At 42.8% G+C, this 20,302-nt stretch overlaps 1 protein-coding gene and 1 pseudogene across 1 annotated transcript; both read left to right on the forward strand.

Moving 5' to 3' along the window:
• The first annotated feature begins 10,530 nt into the window (after positions 1 to 10,530).
• Positions 10,531 to 15,619, forward strand: LOC123448365 (DEAD-box ATP-dependent RNA helicase 52C-like). The gene is made up of 6 exons (XM_045125215.1): positions 10,531 to 11,377; positions 11,483 to 11,566; positions 12,623 to 12,865; positions 13,822 to 13,989; positions 14,155 to 14,268; positions 14,621 to 15,619. Exons 1-6 carry the CDS (start codon positions 10,667 to 10,669, stop codon positions 15,104 to 15,106), a joined length of 1,806 nt encoding a protein of 601 aa, XP_044981150.1. The 5' UTR covers positions 10,531 to 10,666; the 3' UTR covers positions 15,107 to 15,619.
• A 484-nt stretch (positions 15,620 to 16,103) lies between these two features.
• LOC123450389 lies at positions 16,104 to 18,399 on the forward strand (annotated as a pseudogene).
• Positions 18,400 to 20,302: the final 1,903 nt, after the last annotated feature.

Below are 20,302 nucleotides of genomic sequence, written 5' to 3' on the forward strand. Positions count from 1 at the left end.
TCTGGGACGCGACGCACACGAACATGGCGGCTAAGCTCAGGTGATTATTCCTTTGAAACTGTTGGCGGTGATGGTTATCCGATTTCTCTTGTCCACTAGGAAGACCATAGTTTCCATGCACCTTTTGCAACAGCATCAGCTTCCGTTCAATCGTGGAAAGCTTGATCCTTTTTTCACAGGGGGACAAGGCGTATGCTGTTTGACAAATTCCACCGCGGTGGCCCTAGGAATTGTATCCCCTCCCTAAAACCCTCTTCAAAGGCTTCTTTTCCTTTGTGCTCTGCTCTTGGTGCTGTTCAGTGGGCTAAAAGCAGACGACACTGACTTTCGGGGTGGCATGAATTCAGTTTTGTGAAAACTTTTGAGTATCATTATTGCAGTTTGTAACTTTGTACATAGCTATCGGTTTATTACTACTACTACTACCGTTGTGTAATCATGTGAAGCATGTACATGGAATTTTGTTGGTCATCCAATCATTTCGGCGACTTATTTTTTACGTGGTACACTGTTACATTTTCCTTTATTTCTGCAATTGTTTTTTGATGTTGTTATCCTATAGTTGCTCTTGATTACGTACCATTCTAAGTTTTCTCTTTGTAGGAGCTTCAGAAGGGTTGCTCACCAATGAACTAGAAGATTATTTTGTCCTGGGCACTCACATGATTAAGGAAGAAATTGCTTATTCCTGGATGTGCTATGCAGATCAAAGGTGAGCTCATCCTATTTTCTTTCTTCAATCTTAGCCGAAGATTTATCTCCGGTTTCCTTGCATTTGTCATGCTGGTTTTTTGTGTAGATGTGTCAGCTAGCTTAGAATCTGTATCATCATTTTGTCTTTGAGTAGAACTGAACTGGGGATTTGCTTTTTGCATCTTAACTGTGTGTCCTTTATGGATAAGCTTTCTGATCCGCTCTTCACATTGGATAACTATTGTTTCCTGATTTGTGCAAATAGTTCAGTTACGACAGTAATAAAAGATTGTCTAATAATCTGCATTATACTATGCAAAAGATTGTCTAATAAAAGATTTGTGCAAATAGTTCAGTTACGACAGTAATAAAAGATTGTATAATAATCTGCATTATACTGTGCAAAGATTGTCTAATAAAAGATTTGTGCAAATAGTTCAGTTACGACAGTAATAAAAGATTGTATAATAACCTGCATTATATTGTGCAAAGATTGTCTAATCAAAGATTTATGCAAGTAGTTCAGTTACAACAGTAATAGCTCACTAATACCAGTCAATATGCTAATTTGTTTTTTATGCAACAGATTATACAATGGCTCAAGTGAATCTGGCACTAGCTTAATGTCTTAACTAAGATTTTGTCCATCCCAATATGGGAGGCTAGAAACGCCCCTTTTGTCATGCATATTGTATGCTGACATGTGAATCAAACTTAGATATTTTACGTGTTGCCATTAAGCACTAATTAAAGTCCTATGCCAATTTATTTCTTGGAGAAGGTCCGACCAAGGAACACACCATAAAACTAGAATATGAGCATATAATGTCTTAACTAATTAAAGTCATATGCCAATTTATGCCAAGTAACACATATATTCTCTCAAATTTGTAACGGACCAAAAAAATTTGTTCCTGAAATTTCCGTTAGCTTACTGTTCATCCATAGATGTTCATGAAAAAAAAAACTAATTACTCTTAGCCCATTATATTTTCTTATTTCTTTCAGTACATCTCACATGAAACTAGGAAAATTTATCTCACGTGCAGTTTTTGTTCGTACGTAGACGAGCTCTTCAATGGTAGAATTTGGCAGTGCAAATATCCTTGGTTCCAGCCGATGCTGCTTCCCTTAAGTCTCAAGAGTTGGAGAGGTATGTACGTGGTTGCTATTGGTAGATTGAATGAAATACTGGAGGTTGGAACTTAATTGATTAAGTATGTGTTTTGCACTCAAGATTAATTGTTGTTTCAGATTCGTGGAAAATATGTACCAGTTTGAGAGTTTGGATTTCATAAATACTCCTTCCGCCTAGAATTAGTTGACTCATATTTGTCTAGATACATGTTTTAGTGTTACATACATCCGTATATATACAAATGTAAGACAATTAATTCCATTTTTGGAAAATGAGGGAGTATTTGTATAAAAAATGTATTGGACGAACTAATACAAATTGTATTTTAAAATTTATTTACATTATATATATATATATATATACTTAATAACAAATTAAACAAATGCATGAACTTATCATGAATTCTATTTTTTTTAATGTTTTGGATTTAGCCTTTGCATTTGGCACATGTAGAATGAAATATAAATGTTTTGGGGTGGGGGTGGAGGCTAAATAAATTTATCTCATATTTAAAATGAAATAAAAATGTTTTTCAAGACAGGTTAATTTAATGTATCCTCTTTAAAGTAAGAACTCTCAACTTTTTATTTGTACATGTGTATATGTAAAATATCCTCAGAAGGTATTTTATTAATATATTATGTAAACTAGTAGACCGTGCGTGCACGGGGTTGATGACTAGTCTTAGATAGTTTGAAGTTTAATTTTGAGTTTTGTGACCTGTTTAGGTTGGACTAATTATGCTCGAGAATTTATAACTTCGGATTTTTAACATCATCTTCAGGATGAACACAAATCTTTTTATTTTTAATATTTTTTATATTTGTTTCCTTTTGATTGATTCATGTGTAGGGTGATGTTCTTGTAGGTTGACAAGTTGTGGCATCTCGAGCATGTCTCATAGGAGAGTGGAATGAAGTCCATTGTACTGTTGGTACAGTAGCAGATGTGTCATTGTTTTGTTGTGTAATTCTTTCTGTTCTTGCTATATTCCTGTGTAAGGAAATGTATTCAAGAGATTAGTTATTGTGTTATGTAAACCTGGGAGATGTATTATGTGATGTTATATGATGGATGATTTTAATTTGACTTGGAGTTTTCTTGATTTGAATGTGAAAAGTGTTGGATTTAATACTGGACAAATAATTGGGTTGAAAAGGCTCAACAAATAAAAATAAAACCAAATTTTGAAACAAAAAGTTGCTGAATTCAAAAATGAAAAAGAGCCAAAACTGAAAGTGGACCAAATGTATTAGGGCACATAAAAGGCTAGAGCCCAAAACAAATTCGAAAAAATTTATTAAAGTGGCTGTATAGGCTAAGACCCAAAAAGAAGCCCAATAAGAAAAAGTCCAAAAAAATAAAACCAGCCCACGTGATCAATTGAAATGGGTTGGGCTGATTTCAGCCATGACGTTCCAATTTCGTCGTAATTTTGTCACGTAGGACTGCCATGTAGGACTGGGTTTGATTGGCAACGACGATTTAGGATCGTCGTAAAGGTTACGACAATCCAGGAATCGTCGTAAAAATTACGACGATTTTGATCAAAACATCGCTGTTGTTCATTTCTGACGCTCCGTTTTCGACGCTTGGTTTTTCGTCGTGAGATCGTCGTAAATTAAAAACCGTGACGATGTAGCGACGAAAAAATAGCGTCGTGTATTAGCATATTCCTTGTAGTGCTTCCAGTCCGCCGATCCTGTCTTCATGATGCCATTCCCTAGCCGTCGCCCTCCAACGGATCTACTGCGACGGCCACCGTGTATGCAAGATGTGCCCCTTCTGTCTGGCCTCTGCATGTTGCCTCATCGGATAGGGTTTGCCGTCGCCAGACGAGCTCCTCCATGTGTGCTCCTCTGCCTCAGGCCTGTTGTCCTCCCTGCTTCAATCCACTGGTCCACGACGACATTGTGCTTCCTAGTATGTGCTCCTCCACCTTCCCCTTAGTCCTTCGAGCATGTGAGGTATGATGCATGTTCTCTCCATCCTCTTATGTTCCAACCCATGGCAATCACAAAAAATATAATAAGTTCAGTTAAAATTCAGATGCTTGAGAGTGCAGATAATATATATACAGATATGTATGGGATTATTTCTGTTTGAATTTGGTTCTCCTTTTATGATGGTAAATTCATAGCATCAGTTCAATCAAACTTTCCGATTTGTACTTCATAAATCCAATTGGTTGTGATCATTTTCTTTTTCTGATTCCCTGCCGGTTATTTTCATGAATCCATGGCACAGGTCTTGACGGTGGGTTGCTTAACAAATTCTCCGGCCAGAAGCATCTCATCAATGTAATGCCAACCGAGAGGTCGTATGTGTTCTCTCTTGGCAGTCAGTCGCTGCACAATATGAGCGGCAAGCCGCATAGGCCAGGGTTGCGGGCATGCTGGATTGCCAGCAGCATGTTGAGTGTCCTCATGGATGTCGAAGGTGCCAATCTCAGCTACGTCATTCCAGATTGATCTTGAAATTCTGAAGTGTATGATCCTTTGTCTATTATACATGCCCCCTTTACCTCCGAGACCCATATTCATGGTGTACATTATCTCCAATATATGGCATCAGTCCCAACCAGAGTAAACAAGGTATACATGATGTTATGACATAACAAGCATAACAGAGAGACCTTACATGCTAATGTTAAGAAATTATATGCGGCAACAGCTTTGCTATAAGAACATAAGTCAATAATAGAAAAATGAAATCTGAAGAAATCCTTATGATTTAGAACAAATTACTACAACACATAGCATGTGGGCATAATATGTCAGTATAGTTTGTTGGTAAATGATTTCTCCATGCCAATTGGGGTTACCTTAGCATTTCATGATATTTTTATTACTCTGGGTTGTCTATGTATAGTTTTTTTTTTTTTGCTATGGGCCATGGTAATGTACAAAACAACATGTTGAACCCAATAAATGAAAACCTGATACTTGATGATTATTTGTAGATATGTTTAAATCAACAACTTTTTGTCCACAAAGTGAATTAAAATTGAATCTACTAAGATATTTTCATCTATCAGTACCACATTTTGGAGATTTAGATTTTGTTTACGATGCTTTAGATTTTTGTGGATGGTGCAGTGCTAAATGCTCCCTTGCGTGACGTTATTGTTTCATGTTGTTGTTATACTCATGTCAATTTTGCTGCAATTTGTGTCTGTTCATTCAGAGGAAGCAATTGATTGATATAAATTCAGAGGACGATTGATAGAGATTTAGAGGACGATGATGAAATGTAGATGTTTTGTATGGTTCCTGCTAATTGTCCAACTCTTTCTCTTTTCATTTTCAAAGACAAAGTGGATTTTTTTGCAGCTTGCTGATCATTCTTATCACACAAGTTGGTTCTCATAAGATTAGCATTAATCTTTTGTCTATATAAATGAAAAGAATGCAACCAAAAGAGGTATTGAGCAGTTACAGTTGCAACCGCAAGATCACGCCTATTGGAAGTCCTATTTCAATTTTTGGTTATCCAGAAGCTTGCTCACTAAGCTTTGACTATTTGAGCTAGCATTTCCATTATACGCATAATGAGATAAAAATATTAATGGTTGTCCTTGTGATTCCCATGAGGGGCTATTCTTAAAAAGACCAATTTCAACGCACTCAAGTGTACTTCTTAGTTTGGATAGAAAAATCATGAATTCTGATTATTCTTTACGTAGAATAATCCATTTGCTTCCTGTGATATTCCACATTAACCCATATGCGGAGAGATAAAGAAAGAACGTGTAACGAGTTGTTGTTAAATGCTCAGTCCCATATATGTTTCTTTAGAAAAAGGAAACAATAACAATGATGGGTTTGAGTAGCTTTAGTTAATACTCTTAAATTTTGTTAGATGTACCATGCAGAATTTTAAGCTACTCCCTTTTTCAGTTGGATGTGCTTTTTTTCATGTAAGAAATTTCAACAGCGTCTGCAAAACAATACAAATATATGCACATGCTCAACCGCGCCTTCTGCCTGCTAGTCTATACCTATACTAACAAAGGACAGGTCGCTTCTGCCTGCACGTCGTTGGCGTTTTTGGGAAACCTCCCTATGTTTCTTCGAAATCAATCCACAGTGCTTCAATAAGTGGGAAAAATGATTTTTTAATAAAAAACACCCTGGCAGCATCACTTCAGCGCGCCTCCGCCCTTTCCCCTCCTCCCCTCGCCAGAGCAGGGAAGAGAGCGCGCCTCCGCCCTTTCCCCGAGCGCGTCTCCGCCCCTTCCTCCTTCTCCTCCCCCCCCCCCCCCTGCCGAGAGCAGGGAAGAGAGAGACCAAGAGAGTCGACCGGAGGGAAGGGGGGACTGAGAGAGAGTGTGTGTGAGAGCAAGAGTGGGCGGCCTCCGGAGCCGGACCTGCAGAACAGCGGCAGTCGCTCCCTCCGAGGAGGTGACGACGGACGGTAGCTCTTGCGGTTGCAACCTTCTCGATGCGGCTCCTGATATCCCCTCGATCTAGGCGTGGATAGACTTGCGAGCTAGGCCCAAGTTTGGAGCTGGAGGTGGCGAGGCAGCCGGGCTGACCCAACAGGTGGGCCGCGTGTGGAGGAAGCGCTCTCGCTCAACGCGAGCCGTCGAGAGTAAAGAAAGTGTGGTGAGGATGAGCGGCATTAGCCAGACCTCTAGGGCATGTTGTAGGGTGGCGGTAGGCTTGTGGGTGTCCGAATCGAGTCGGAGGCGGTTATTGGCCAGACCAAGAGCATGGGGCAGTGACTGGGCTGGCGGACATATCGGTCGACGAGAGCTCCAAGACGCCCATCCATGGCATTGGGTGGAGCACGACCAGGCATCGGGGAACTATGGAGGCGGGACTGGATCGAAAAGGAGAGAATGGCGATGTGGTGGTGAGGTGAGGTGGATGAAGAACAGAGGAGAAGAATGGAGAAGAGAGGAGGAGGACGAGCGTTGGGGGATGAGAGTATAAGAGTGTTGTATCGCTGGTGGAAAGGGAGAATTAAAATCGAGTGAGAAGAAAGGATGGAGGGTAACTGGATCCAAGAGACTAAAACTAGTCTTTTTAAGAGGCTAAAGTTTCAAGCAACTGTGACCAAAGACAGGCTAAAACTAGTATTGAGACTAAAATCTGTTAGTCAGGGATACCTCTACTAAAATGTGCATTAGTCTTCTCTCCTTATTTAAGTCTTCATGCAAGTTCCGGATTAGAGGGTTTGGAGGATAATAAATGCTCATTAACTTGATTTTAGTCTTTTTAGTACTTGGATCCAAGCATGGGTGAGGCTAGCAAGTTTTAGTCTCATTACTTTTAGTCATGGGACTAAAACGTATCCAAGCACCCTCTAACACGAGCAGTGGGTAGGTCCCATGGAGCATGTGTTAGGATGAGCTTTCGGTGTTTTAGATTTCCCGGTTAGAGAAAATATGCACCGATCGATCTATAGGAATTAGCGAAACCAAGGTTTCGATGTCCCCTTCGACGGGTTCGGTATTCGGTTTTAGATCGGACCGGGTCTTAGCCTCTTGGGTTGTGTTGGGCTGGCCGGATGGGATAAATGCATTAATTAAACTTTGTCTATTTTTGACTGGGCTAGGAATTATGTTATGTGTTTTTCTTTTGACCAACGTGCTATATGGGTTAGATAACATTATGTGAGCGAGAGAGAAAGGCACCAACTATATCCTACCCACATGGTGTAGAACACCATTTCTAAAAAACATTGAGGGTGCTTGGATCCAAAAGACTAAAACTAGTCTGACTAAAACTAGTCTCTTTAAGAGGCTAAAGTTCCAAACACCCTTGACTAAAGAGAGGCTAAAAACTAGTCTTGAGGCTAAAATCTTTTAGTCAGGGGTACCCCTACTAAAATGTGCATTAGTCCTCTCTCTCCTCATTTAAGTCCTCATGCAAGTTCCGGATTAGAGGGTTTGGAGGATAATAAATGCTCATTAACTTGATTTTAGTCTTTTTAGTACTTGGATCCAGGCATGGGTGAGGCTAGCAAGTTTTAGTCTCATTACTTTTAGTCATGGGACTAAAACGTATCCAAACACCCTCTAACACGGGCAGTGGTAGGTCCCATGGAGCATGTGTTAGGATGAGCTTTCGGTGTTTTAGATTTCCCGGTTAGAGAAAATATGCACCGATCGATCTATAGGAATTAGCGAAACCAAGGTTTCGATGTCCCCTTCGACGGGTTCAGTATTCGGTTTTAGATCGGACCGGGTCTTAGCCTCTTGGGTTGTGTTGGGCTGGCCGGATGGGATAAATGCATTAATTAAACTTTGTCTATTTTTGACTGGGCTAGGAATTATGTTATGTGTTTTTCTTTTGACCAACGTGCTATATGGGTTAGATAACATTATGTGAGCGAGAGAGAAAGGCACCAACTATATCCTACCCACGTGGTGTAGAACACCATTTCTAAAAAACATAGAGGATGCTTGGATCCAAGAGACTAAAACTAGTCTGACTAAAACTAGTCTCTTTAAGAGGCTAAAGTTCCAAACACCCTTGACTAAAGAGAGGCTAAAACTAGTCTCGAGGCTAAAATCTTTTAGTCAGGGGTACCCCTACTAAAATGTGCATTAGTCCTCTCTCTCCTCATTTAACTCTTCATGCAAGTTCTGAATTGGAGGGTTTGGAGGATAATAAATGCTCATTAACTTGATTTTAGTCTCTTTAGTATTTGGATCCAAGCATGGGTGGGGTTAGCAAGTTTTAGTCTCATTACTTTTAGTCATTAAACTAAAACGTATCCAAGCACCCTCGTAATGTACAACACCAAGTGACAATTAAAAAGATGGCCACAATCGTCATGTGATGTGGACGGGAATCAAGGGTAATTACGTGGGAAGCAATTTGATGGAGTGAGTGTGCACACCAAAATCATCAAAGTAAAGTAAATAGTAGAGATACACACGGGAGAGAGAGGAATAAAGAATAAAGAGAATGCGAAAACCCTGCATCTTGCTCGCTTCTTGTTTTACCTTGCACAACAGTTGGGATCGCGGGATATAGAAATAATATATAATCTATTTTAAATTGCTACACATATGCGAATGGTGCACAATTATTTTCATATCGAAGAAGTAGCCGTTGATCCATAATATTTTTGGATTTCTATAATTATTTGTACACAAGGTGGTTGAATATCAACAACTTGTTACACAAAATTCAACTTATTAAGAGTGAGTTGAAGGAATAAGTTTTATTAGCAGAGAAGAAGATTGTGAGCTTTTAGAATACAATGAATTTTTCATAAAATGAATCCTTATGGATCTTACAGCCAATTTAATTGGAAAATCCTATTATTCACAATGATAGATAAACTCTCGAATACCACACAAATCATATTATACCCATTGCAACGAACGAACATTTTTGCTAGTAGAAGTATACGAATACAAAAAACACTTAACTTCACACGTCGAGGCTAGATACTACCGCGTATACACGGTTATGATGGACTGACCTAGTTTTGGGTGAGGGACCGAACGACGCCACATCGTTGTGTGGAATCGAACGTCGCCGCACACAAATGACAAAGTTAGAAAATCATTCGCTATTTTGAATCCTCTTCCATAATTTAAGGTCAGTACTGGGCGTCGGCGATTCGACCCGAAAACTCACGCCGAACGCAGCACAACCGTCAAATTAGGGAGCCCTTGACCGTCAGATCTTCTTTCTCATCCTCAACCTCGAGCCAACGAACGCGAGCCCCTCGCCGGACATCCTCGTCCAACGCGCAGAGGCGCTCCCCGCCCCTCCCCTCTCCCCTGCCCCCCGGCGGTCAAGGGGTCCTTCTCCCGTCGCCCCCTCTAGCCAGACGTCCTCGCCGTCAGTCGTCGTCCTTGCAGACCCAACAAACGCGAGCACCTTGCCGGTCATTCTCGTCAAAAAACCACAACCCCCACCCCCTGACTGTCGAGGGGTCCTTCTCCCGTCGCCCCATCTCATCATCGTTGTCAAGCTCGTTGCTTGTAGCAGATGCTGTCGGCGGTCAAAACTTTTTTCCGTGAAGCTGGTTGAAGCTTTCTCTAGAACGGTTGCAACTTTTTTGATTGTGCAGTGCATGGTTGTAGCTTTCTCTCTCAATGGTTGGAGCTTTTTTCATCTACGGTCGAAGCTTTTCTATCAAGGGTTGTAACTATTATCTTTTAGCAGCGCACGGTTAATGTGCTCTCTATCATTTTTGTTATAGTTTTTTTCATCAACGGTTGTAGCATTTTATGTCAATGATTGTAGCATTCTTCCATGGCAATGTCCGTTTGCAGCTTTTTTCATCAACAGTTATAGCATTTTATGTCAACGATTGTAGCATTTTGTCATCGCAATGATCGCTTGCAGCTTTTTTATATGCCTGATTGAACTTTTTCTTCTGAATTTGAAGCTTATTTGACAGCGACTGTAACATGAGGGTGTGCAACGGGTTTTGCGATGCCTCAACCGCCATCCAGTCAAGGATCGTCGGAGTTGCGGCTGTGTGCTGCAAAGAAGGGGGATCGAAGAAGCAGCGGACAGAGCGGAGGGCGCCATGTGCGACGAGGAGAGAAAGAAAAAAAAATGCAGAAGGTGGAAGAAACACAGGAGTTGGGCCGCATCATACGTATCGCCAATTGATTCATTGAAAGGGAGCGTGAGTGCTGACCGAAACGTTTGACCGGCTCACGCCGAAGTGAGACGTTTCCCATAATTTAATGCCAAAAGCTTGCTTAGGTTTTCCGTGTCGCACGCTTCGTTTTAGCCGCAAACTCCATCAAAATACCACCGATCGAAATCCCGCAGAAAGCTTTGCCCTGAAAAAAAAAGCCAGTGCGCACCTCGCCTCCTCCCACCTCCACCTCCGCGCAGATCCCATCTAACCATGGCGGCCCCTTCCCGCACCTCCTGGGCCGACGTCGCCGACGCTGAACCGGCCCCTCCCGCTCCCGTTCCAGCGGCGGCGCCCGCCACATCCAACGGCCCCGCGCGTGCCGACCGCTCCTCCTACGTTCCTCCCCACCTCCGCAACCGCTCCTCCTCCACCGCGCCTCCGGTGTCCTCCGCTCCTCCCCCCCGCGCCGCGCCCGGCCTCCTCGGCCGCCCCACCGTCGGCGCCGGTGGGAGGTTCGGGGGAGGCGGGGCCCCACCTCGTAGGTGGGACCGGGAGCCCAACCCTTTCGGGGACGAGGAGGAGGTGCTGGCGGAGCCTGTGCCCTTCGACGAGCACCAGAACACGGGGATCAACTTTGAAGCGTACGAAGACATCCCCGTAGAGACCAGCGGCCGGGAAGTTCCGCCCGCCGTGGGCACGTTCGCGGAGATCGACCTCGGCGCCGCGCTCAACGACAACATTCGCCGGTGCAAGTACGTGCGGCCCACGCCCGTGCAGCGCCATGCCATCCCGATCTCTCTGGCTGGGCGAGATCTCATGGCTTGCGCGCAGACTGGATCGGGGAAAACGGCCGCCTTCTGCTTCCCCATCATCAGCGGCATCATGCGGGGCCCGCCCGTGCAGCGGTCACAACGGGGCGGGAGTAGGACCGCCTGCCCGCTTGCCCTCATCCTGTCGCCCACAAGAGAGCTGTCAATGCAGGTGATGGTCGTGTATATATCTTGTTTGTCGTTTTATATTACGCCCAGTTAATCTCCTGCGCCATGTCCGTGATAGTTGTTTCGTTGTGTTTGCCTTGTACTGCAGATTCATGAAGAGGCCAGAAAATTTTCATATCAGACTGGTGTCAGGGTAGTGGTTGCATATGGCGGGGCGCCTATTACCCAGCAGGTCTGATTCTGTCTGTCGTTTGCTCTAATAGCTCAAGTTCTGAAAATGGCCTGTTTCTTATAAAATTTCTGCCCTGGACCTCTATTTCAGTATGAGTGTAGTATATGCATGGTAGGATATGCAGTCAGTTCTTCACAGAGGCTATGCAAGTTCTCTGATGTTAACTGTTTCTGTGGAATTGCTGGGTGCATGCATTGCATATGGTTACAGTTAATTCTGCTGCAATGCAAAGGTGATTCCCATAAACTGATAAAATTGTTAGGTATGTTTAATTTGTTCATACTGTATCCAACAATTTCGTGTTAGCAAATAACAGATAACATGTGCCTGCATCCTTTGTTGCTGAACATATTACACAATACGTCCTTTGGCAGGTCCATGTGTATATTTAGAAAGACATGGTCCTGTATTCCGTGTAAGGGAGCGGTTTAGTGCTTGACCATATGATTTCCAATGTAATTCTTTCTTCGTCCAAAATCTGTTTTCTTTCTGTAGCAACATGCCCCCTGTTATGTTCATAAGTGCCAGCACTGAGTTATCTTTCTATTCGTCTTTTTGTTTGTCATCCTGATCATAAGTCTGTTACCTACCTGATTATGGGTTGTTTTGTCGATATCCCATTGCTCCCTATAGTATTGTTGGACTTTGTGTTAGATGGCACAGATGCTGTTTGTCTGCTGTATTACCTTTTGTTGTTGCAACAAAGTTCTCCTCTCAGCACTACTGAGTGAAACAACGTTGGGAAAATGGGCTTTATGTGAAGGATGATGCTGATAGTTCAATTGAAAACATCACTTATGATAACAGTGATCCTGGATCTTGTGATTCATGCACCACAAAGTCTACTCAAAGTAGAAGTTGAAAGAATTGGACCTGTCAATCTGGGTGAGTTCCAACTGTGGCGATGAGGTGCTAAGCATCCTTTGGTAACACATGATCCCTCGGATTTGTTAAAAAGCTAGTTAATTTGGCTGCATATTTGCTTTTGTATACTTGGCAGTAATCTTAGTTTCTTTAATTTCTATTACCATAAATGCGATTTTCATTGTTTTCCAGTTGAGAGATCTTGAGAGGGGTGTTGACATTCTTGTGGCTACCCCTGGTCGTTTGGTTGATTTACTGGAAAGGGCAAGAGTATCCTTACAGTCGATTAGATACCTTGCCCTTGATGAGGCAGATAGAATGCTGGATATGGGGTTTGAGCCGCAAGTTCGGAGAATTGTTGAGCAAATGGATATGCCTCCACGAGGTGTCAGGCAGACGTTATTGTTTAGCGCCACGTTCCCGGGAGAAATCCAGGTTAGCTTTTTATTCCACATTTCTGTAGTTATCTTGATTTTATATATAAATATCTGTAAGAAGCATCTCCACTCTATTGAAATGATTGGTTCTTGCTGTTAAATCTGAGCCCTTGGTTGTACTTCGCATTTTCTTGTTGCTGTGTTAATATGTTTCTCCCTATTGATATACTGGAGTATATCATATATTTGGCTGATGCTTTACTATTTAGGTAGTATGGCATTTTTAACCATGAATGGTGTTAACCTTAGAACCATGCTTGATGAGCTTAGGGAAGGTAGTTAGATTTACATCCTTAAAAGAACTATTGTAACATGTGTTGTTAGCGTATAATATGAACATCGAGAAACCAATATTGTATTAAATTAGAGAAAAATTTCAGTTTAGTCCAACAATAACAATGATAGTCATATGCCTATATGTTATTATGTGCACCGGAGATTCTTTTATGCCGTATCGCTAGCATCTTATAAATCTCATTCTGTGTCAGCACTCGGCACTAGGGTGTTCTATATGTGAATGGAAATTAGTAACATGCACATGCTCTCTGAAGAGAATGTTATGCCAACTCCATGAATATATTTACATATTTCAGCAATGTCTGTTCAAAAGATGCTGAACTGTGAAAGTATTGGTACAGCGACATGGAGTATTTTATCACGGATAAGCTATGTGTATGATAGGCTATAAAGCTTGTTCTTATTTTTGGTCTGGTTAAATTATCTTTTCCTGACTGCATTTTGCCCACCTTACTGAAATATCTTTTCCTGACTGATCTGGCATTGATGTAGCTAGGCAAGCCGTGTCCTGGTGCTGACTTATTTGAGTTTTCCAATTGGGTTGTTGTGCTATGCTGAATATCTTTGTCATGTAGGATGTCTTCCAATTGTTTTGTTATGTCAAAAGTTTTTAGTTTGCATTTTTAATGACATTGAGGTTACTCGTAATGAACACAGAAAATGGCATCTGACTTTCTGGAGAACTACATATTCCTGGCTGTTGGAAGGGTCGGGTCAAGTACTGAGTTGATTGCCCAGAGAGTTGAGTTTGTACAGGAGGCAGATAAAAGAAGTCACTTGATGGATCTGCTCCATGCGCAAAGAGACAGTTCTGATCAAGGGAAGGTAATATTTTGACTGTCCCTTATTTTTATTATTCAATCACTTAACCTATTGTGTTATTCTTTAGTTTCTCTTAAGATCAGTTGTGGAAGTACTTTGGAGGTGCTCTAAGTAGAGAATGCAGATCTTTATTCCTAGTGCTCATTTTTCTCCTGTCTTTCGCTGCAGCAAGCTCTCACACTTGTCTTCGTGGAGACCAAAAGGGGTGCCGACTCACTGGAAAACTGGTTGTGTACGAATGGATTTCCAGCGACTTCTATTCATGGTGATAGAAATCAGCAGGTTTATTCTTTTGTCTCCTTCAGAACCTCCCATTTTTGCTTGGAGCATATTTATTTCTGCTTGTTCTCTGGAATGATGTAATAATTGGTCAGTTGCTGCCATCAAATAAATGTTGCCAATTTACTGTTCTGTTTGGTTTGTTTGACAGGCTATTGCAGTTTTTGTGCTTTTCAGCTACTATTGCTATCACACAGCAGATACTTATTTATTGATTTGCTCCAAAATTCCTGTAGTCTTGAATCTTATTACCTGTTGATGGATACTTGGGCGTTTGTTCTTGTGAAACTAAAGATGTTTGTCTTATCAAGTGCTGTTTTTTCCTGACATATTGATGTACCAATTATTATTACAGGAAAGAGAACATGCTTTGAGATCCTTCAAGAGTGGTCAAACTCCAATTCTTGTTGCAACTGATGTGGCGGCCCGGGGCCTCGACATTCCTCATGTTGCCCATGTTGTGAACTTTGATCTCCCCAATGATATTGATGACTATGTACACAGGATTGGTCGTACAGGGAGGGCAGGAAAAAGTGGAATTGCGACTGCTTTCTTCAATGACAACAACTCTTCAATGGCAAAGTCTCTAGCTGACCTAATGCAAGAATCTAATCAGGAGGTACCTGCGTGGCTCACTCGCTATGCAGCTCGCCCATCTTATGGTGGTGGTGGTGGAAAGAACAGACGTGGTGCCGGAGGAGGGAGCCGCTTTGGTGGCCGTGACTTCCGTAGGGAATCTTCTTCCTTTGGCAAGGGTGGTGGCGCCAGTGACTATGCTGGAGGCAGCAGCTATGGGGGCGGTGGCTATGGTGGTGCTGGAGCTCCCAGTGCCTGGGATTAATGTTGCAGTCGTTCCTGTAGGGTCTATCAAGTTTAGTTTGCTTTACTCTAGCTTCTTATTAGATATACATTTTTGGTAGGAGCAGATATACAGCGACAGCACTAGTGAACTGTGTCGGACCCCTTCTTTTCTTCTGGTTACAACCGAAGTAATCTTATCTTACAGATATCTGTTATGGAGAGCGTCTTTGAGGACTTTCAGGCACACACCAAGGTTCGCAGCTAGGAATATGATTTCTAGACTGAATTACTTGTTAGGGATAATAGTAGCTGGTGTTGGTAGACTGACATTTAGCGCTTGATGTGGAATTTCTGTCTTCGCATTTCCTTGGTCTATGTCTCATTTTGGGTTGGTTGTAGAGCTTGTAATGAGGGTGCTTATGTGGCTTGATTTTGGTCCCAGATTTGACTTTTGATACCCAGGTTGAGGTAGTCCTTACTCCTTTAAATCCTGTTGTAATGTATATACTGTGAGGTCAGGCTGGAACGAATAAGAACAAGTTATTAGTCTTTACGAGGAAGTAGGGCCATATCATGTGATGGGTTTGTTTCAACAATATACATCTATATCTCTACTATTAAAGCAGGATGTGTCGTCGTGATGGTTCAACCTCGCAGCGATCCCACTTCGTCTTACCTATGCCCGAACAAAAAAAGCGTAGAAAAAAAATCCCACCTTCGACGCGAGTGAAAAACCGAAACGACCTGCACGCCCTTCACTTTCCCCGTCGGTCTCCATCCCCAGATCTCTCTCCCCCACCCCCTCCCTCGCAACCACCCCTGAGACCCGGTGTCGCCTCCTTGTCCGTCGGAGCGCAGTCACGCATCAGGGTCGGGGGTTTTGCGAGCAGCACCCGCCCCGCGAGCTTGCGGCCACCCCTGTGCCGCTCGGTGTCGGCCCCGCCCCCGCGCCGCTCGGGTCATCGCCGCCTCTCTCGCCGTCGACGAGTCACTGTGGCGGTGTCGGTGGCGGCCAGGCACCTCGTCCGCGTCCCACCATGCCGGAGCCCACCAAGCCCCTCTCCCCCCGCCCAAGCCGCGGCCTCTGCCTCGACTCCGCCCTCCTCGCCATCGTCATCTCCACCCTCGTCCACCTCCTCTCCCCGCCACCTCAGCCAGCCCCCTCCCCGTGCTTCTCCGTCATCATAGACGTCGGCAACAACGGTACCCGAGCCCACGTATTCTCCTTGGGGCCCGATGGCCGGCTGGATCTGGCGCGCTCCGCCGTGATGCGCGTCTCCCCGGGGCTCTCCACTTTAGACGCGGACACGGCGCGCGCGGCGGAGTCGCTGCGACCTCTGATGGAATTTGCCAAGGAGAAGGTAGGTGGCGAGGGGGCCGCCGCGGCAACAGAAGTGCGGCTGATGGCAACCGTCGGCCTGCGGCTACTCGAGGAGAGCGTCCGGGAGGCGATATTGGTGTCCTGCAGGAACGCTCTTAGGGCCTCCGGGTTCCGGTTCGAGGACTCATGGGCCAAGGTGATCCCAGGTACTACTGTCGGTTTCTTCACCTTACTAAGAAAATGAATTGCAAAAACCAGTAAGCCTCCAGCAACATGTTCATTTCTTACTGGTTGATAACATCAACAAACTGAGCAAATCATGGGGCATGGAGAACATTGATTGAGTGATACAAATACTGCTGGGCAGTATGGAACTGACTGCGAATTAGTTTTTCCTTTTGGGGGGTGAGGGTGATTGTTTGATGGATCTAGATGGTTATTGTGTCACTAGCTGAAATATGTCTGAGTTGGTTTTTTACTTCGGCTGGTATGTTTCTTATATAGGTTCTGATGAAGGCGTCGATGCTTGGGTTGCGGCAAACTATGCTCTCGGCACACTTGGAATGTAGATCTTCTTCACTGATGATGATGCAAGAAGGAAAGGGTAAGAAATGCATGTGGACTTTGATCCCTTTTTCTTTATCCGTATTTATGGTTACTTAGTCTACATATCCTTTTCTTCATGATTCCTGTGCTTAAAGTACCGTCAGATGAAGTTAGAATCTTTGGCACTGTCATGATGAAATCAAAATTATAATGCATAATGAGTGGGATATCCCTGTAATTTTTTAATGTCATACCCTTCTCTTTATTGTTCCTATGCTTAGAGTACCGTCGGCTGAAGTTAGAAATTTTGGCACTGTTATGATGAACTCAAAACTGTAATGCATAATGAGGGATGTCCCTGTAAAGATGTAACTGTTTGATGTCAAGTAAGATGGAGGTTCTTGGCTGCATTGATCTAATATCTTTTTCAAATCTTGACACTTTGAATACTTTGTTGAGCTTGCTCTTTATTGTGACTTAAGAAACTCAACTGAGCATGATTTTCTTAGATTTAGTATCATTTTTATCGGACATTAGGATTTGCACTGCCAGCATTTGTATTATATATTCGTATCCACCTGCATACCCTTAACTTTTGTCTTGAATGCACAGAAGTGTGAGCATCAGCAATGTTACCTAGGATCTAATTTCGTCCCTGAGCTGCTTGGGCATTTCCTAGCAACTGAAAATTTCTATTTTACGTCTAAGGTCCACTACATGTTCTCAATTTTTTTCTTCCCTTGGCACATACTATCCTTTTCTTTGGGTACTAATGACTATACATCCTCTTCCAGTTTTTTGGTTTTTTGGACTAGACCGGTCTTCATCACTGTCTGATTTTGTGGTTGCTGGAGAGCAACTTTGCAACAAGGACCTGTCCACGTTGAAACAAAAGTATCTCAATCATTCGGATGAAGATTTCTCACGGTATTGCTTCTCGTCAGCATACATCGTAGCTCTGTTGCACGACAGCCTTGGTGTACCATTGGATGACAAGAGGCAAGCATATCATACCAAGACACCATCATTCTTCTTGAGTTAAAATTTACCCTTGACTAATTTTATGCCCTTGCTACTTAAAATTTCCTCTGAGCAGCATCGACTATTCAAATTACGTCGGCGACACTCATATTGAATGGGCCCTCTGGGAGCTTCCATTGCAAATACAAAACATAGGATTCTAGGGGCATCAGGGGCTGCCGCAGCACCGGCACATAAGCATAGACCACTCCTCGCCGTGCTCGGAGCGTTTCTTGCTCGTGGAGTATTTTTGGTGTTGAGATGGAGGAAGCCCAAGACAAGGATTATATATGATTTAGAGAAAGGCCGATACATTATAACACGCATCAGCTGACGCTGTGTGTTGTGCAGGTGGTGGGCATATATTGTACAATTTTGTATTAAATCAGCGACGCTTATTTTGGGACGGAGAAAGTGTATTAATCTTAGCTCAAGTTCTGATCTTGTTATTTTGCGTGCATGAGTACAAAATTTATGGTTTCCGTGTCATCATATCCTAGGTTTAGTAGAGGCGCAAGGAAACTGGCCCTTTGACGTCACAGTTATGTTTTCCTTACTTATAGATGATGCATGTAGTTGTTGTTAAGCTTCGGTTATACTTTCTCTTACCATCAGAATAAGATGAGTTTTGCTGTAATTTTGGATGTCTTTATCTAAACTGTAAATGTGCAGTCTGCTTATGAAGCACAAAGAGTATCCTGAATGCCAACGAAAAATAATTATCCTAACATTTAAATGCTGAAAGGCATAAAAGTCAATACTTCTATTACATTGCTGCCATGTCATTTTTTCTGATACATAACATGCCTTTCAAAGATATATGCTTGGGAACTGATTTATTTTCTCCTCGTTTGAGTCATTAACTACCTCAACAAGCTACTGTCTATTACAGGTTGCGGATGAAATTTATTCAGAGCTGAAATCCATGGCACATATTGGTCAAGGGGAAGACGAGGTCGTGGTTCCAACGCGTGGCGGATCGGCGCTGCTGATTCACAGCCGCGGACTTCCTTGTTTGCTTTTGGCCGTGGGCGCGGCGCACCTTGTCCTGATGTCACCCAAGAGGTATGCAATCCATCATAGTCATTTGATAACTCGAACGCCAACGCCACCATCGATGTCTGACGTTTACTTCTGGGCGGCCACGAGAAATACTCTGATATGCCGTCGTTATGCACATAATGAAAGACTCGAGCTGATAACCTGTGGACGGAGCTCGGGGATGGCGGTGTCTGTTTTTTATATATGTTTGGTCAACGAAACATGTGGCTTTTGGCTGTACATGCTGCGGTGACATGATCATGGCATCAGATTAATACACACCAACAAAAGTTGGACTGTTGGAGGGAACTATGGAGCTGAAGGTGTGGAGGCACAGGAGAGTATGGATGCCCCACCAGAGGTATTAGTAGTGGAGGAGAACCTAGCTGCTGAAGGTCACAAGGTGAGATTGGAAACTTCATTTTTTTTCATGTATAATTTATGCTCAGGATGGCAATTATCATTGCCCTGAAATTGTATTGTGATTTCTGCCAACGATTTATGTGCACAATTCTCCCAGCATTATTATTATCATCATCATCCTTGCTGCTGCTGTTGTTGTTTGTGTCGATTCAGTACTAATGCTAAATGTGGAAAACTGTAAGGTCTCTCAACTTGGGATGTATATTGTGTTGTTCCATTTGGATGTTGTGGGCCGATGCTTTAGATATAACAGACAGTGCCTGTGCATTGGTGTACTAGAAAACCCGTTGAAGAAACTCGTTCCTTTCTATGCTTCTTTTGATTTTGTTGAGTCGTCAGATTGTATTCATTGGGCAGGTCAAACAAAAATCTTGTGACAGGTCGAACAAGATGCTTGTGTCCAGTTGCGACACCTTATGTTTCCGCTATCAACAAAGGTAATGAAAGACTCGAGCTGACAACCTTTTATACTGTGCACCCTCACAAGTACTCTGGTTGGTAGTTGTTTGCCCTCTCCCGATCAAGTGAATTATCGATATCTCTTGTGCTACTAATATAGTGGTTTGGTGGTTTGTGTGATTTTCAGGCATTTTAAACAAGAAGGCAGCCAACTGCTCATAAAGATAAAATCGATGAGGAGATCTAGACATTAATGGTCACTCATGTTCACTTGTTTTGCCTTTTCCCCTGAAGCTTTGTAAGTGTGACTACTCCAGTCTGTGTTGATCTTAATGTAAGACCAGGGATGTACATTATTGTTATTGCTTATCAAATTCTGTTATTTACTTATGAATGAAAGAATTAACTTGTAGGATGAAAGTTTAGTATTCAAACATTAAGCGGTCAAGCCACTAAATCTTGACCCTTTAACGTTATAGTACAACT

Source organism: Hordeum vulgare, chromosome 4H (assembly GCF_904849725.1).
Source record: "Hordeum vulgare subsp. vulgare chromosome 4H, MorexV3_pseudomolecules_assembly, whole genome shotgun sequence".
NCBI classification, from domain to species: domain Eukaryota; kingdom Viridiplantae; phylum Streptophyta; class Magnoliopsida; order Poales; family Poaceae; genus Hordeum; species Hordeum vulgare.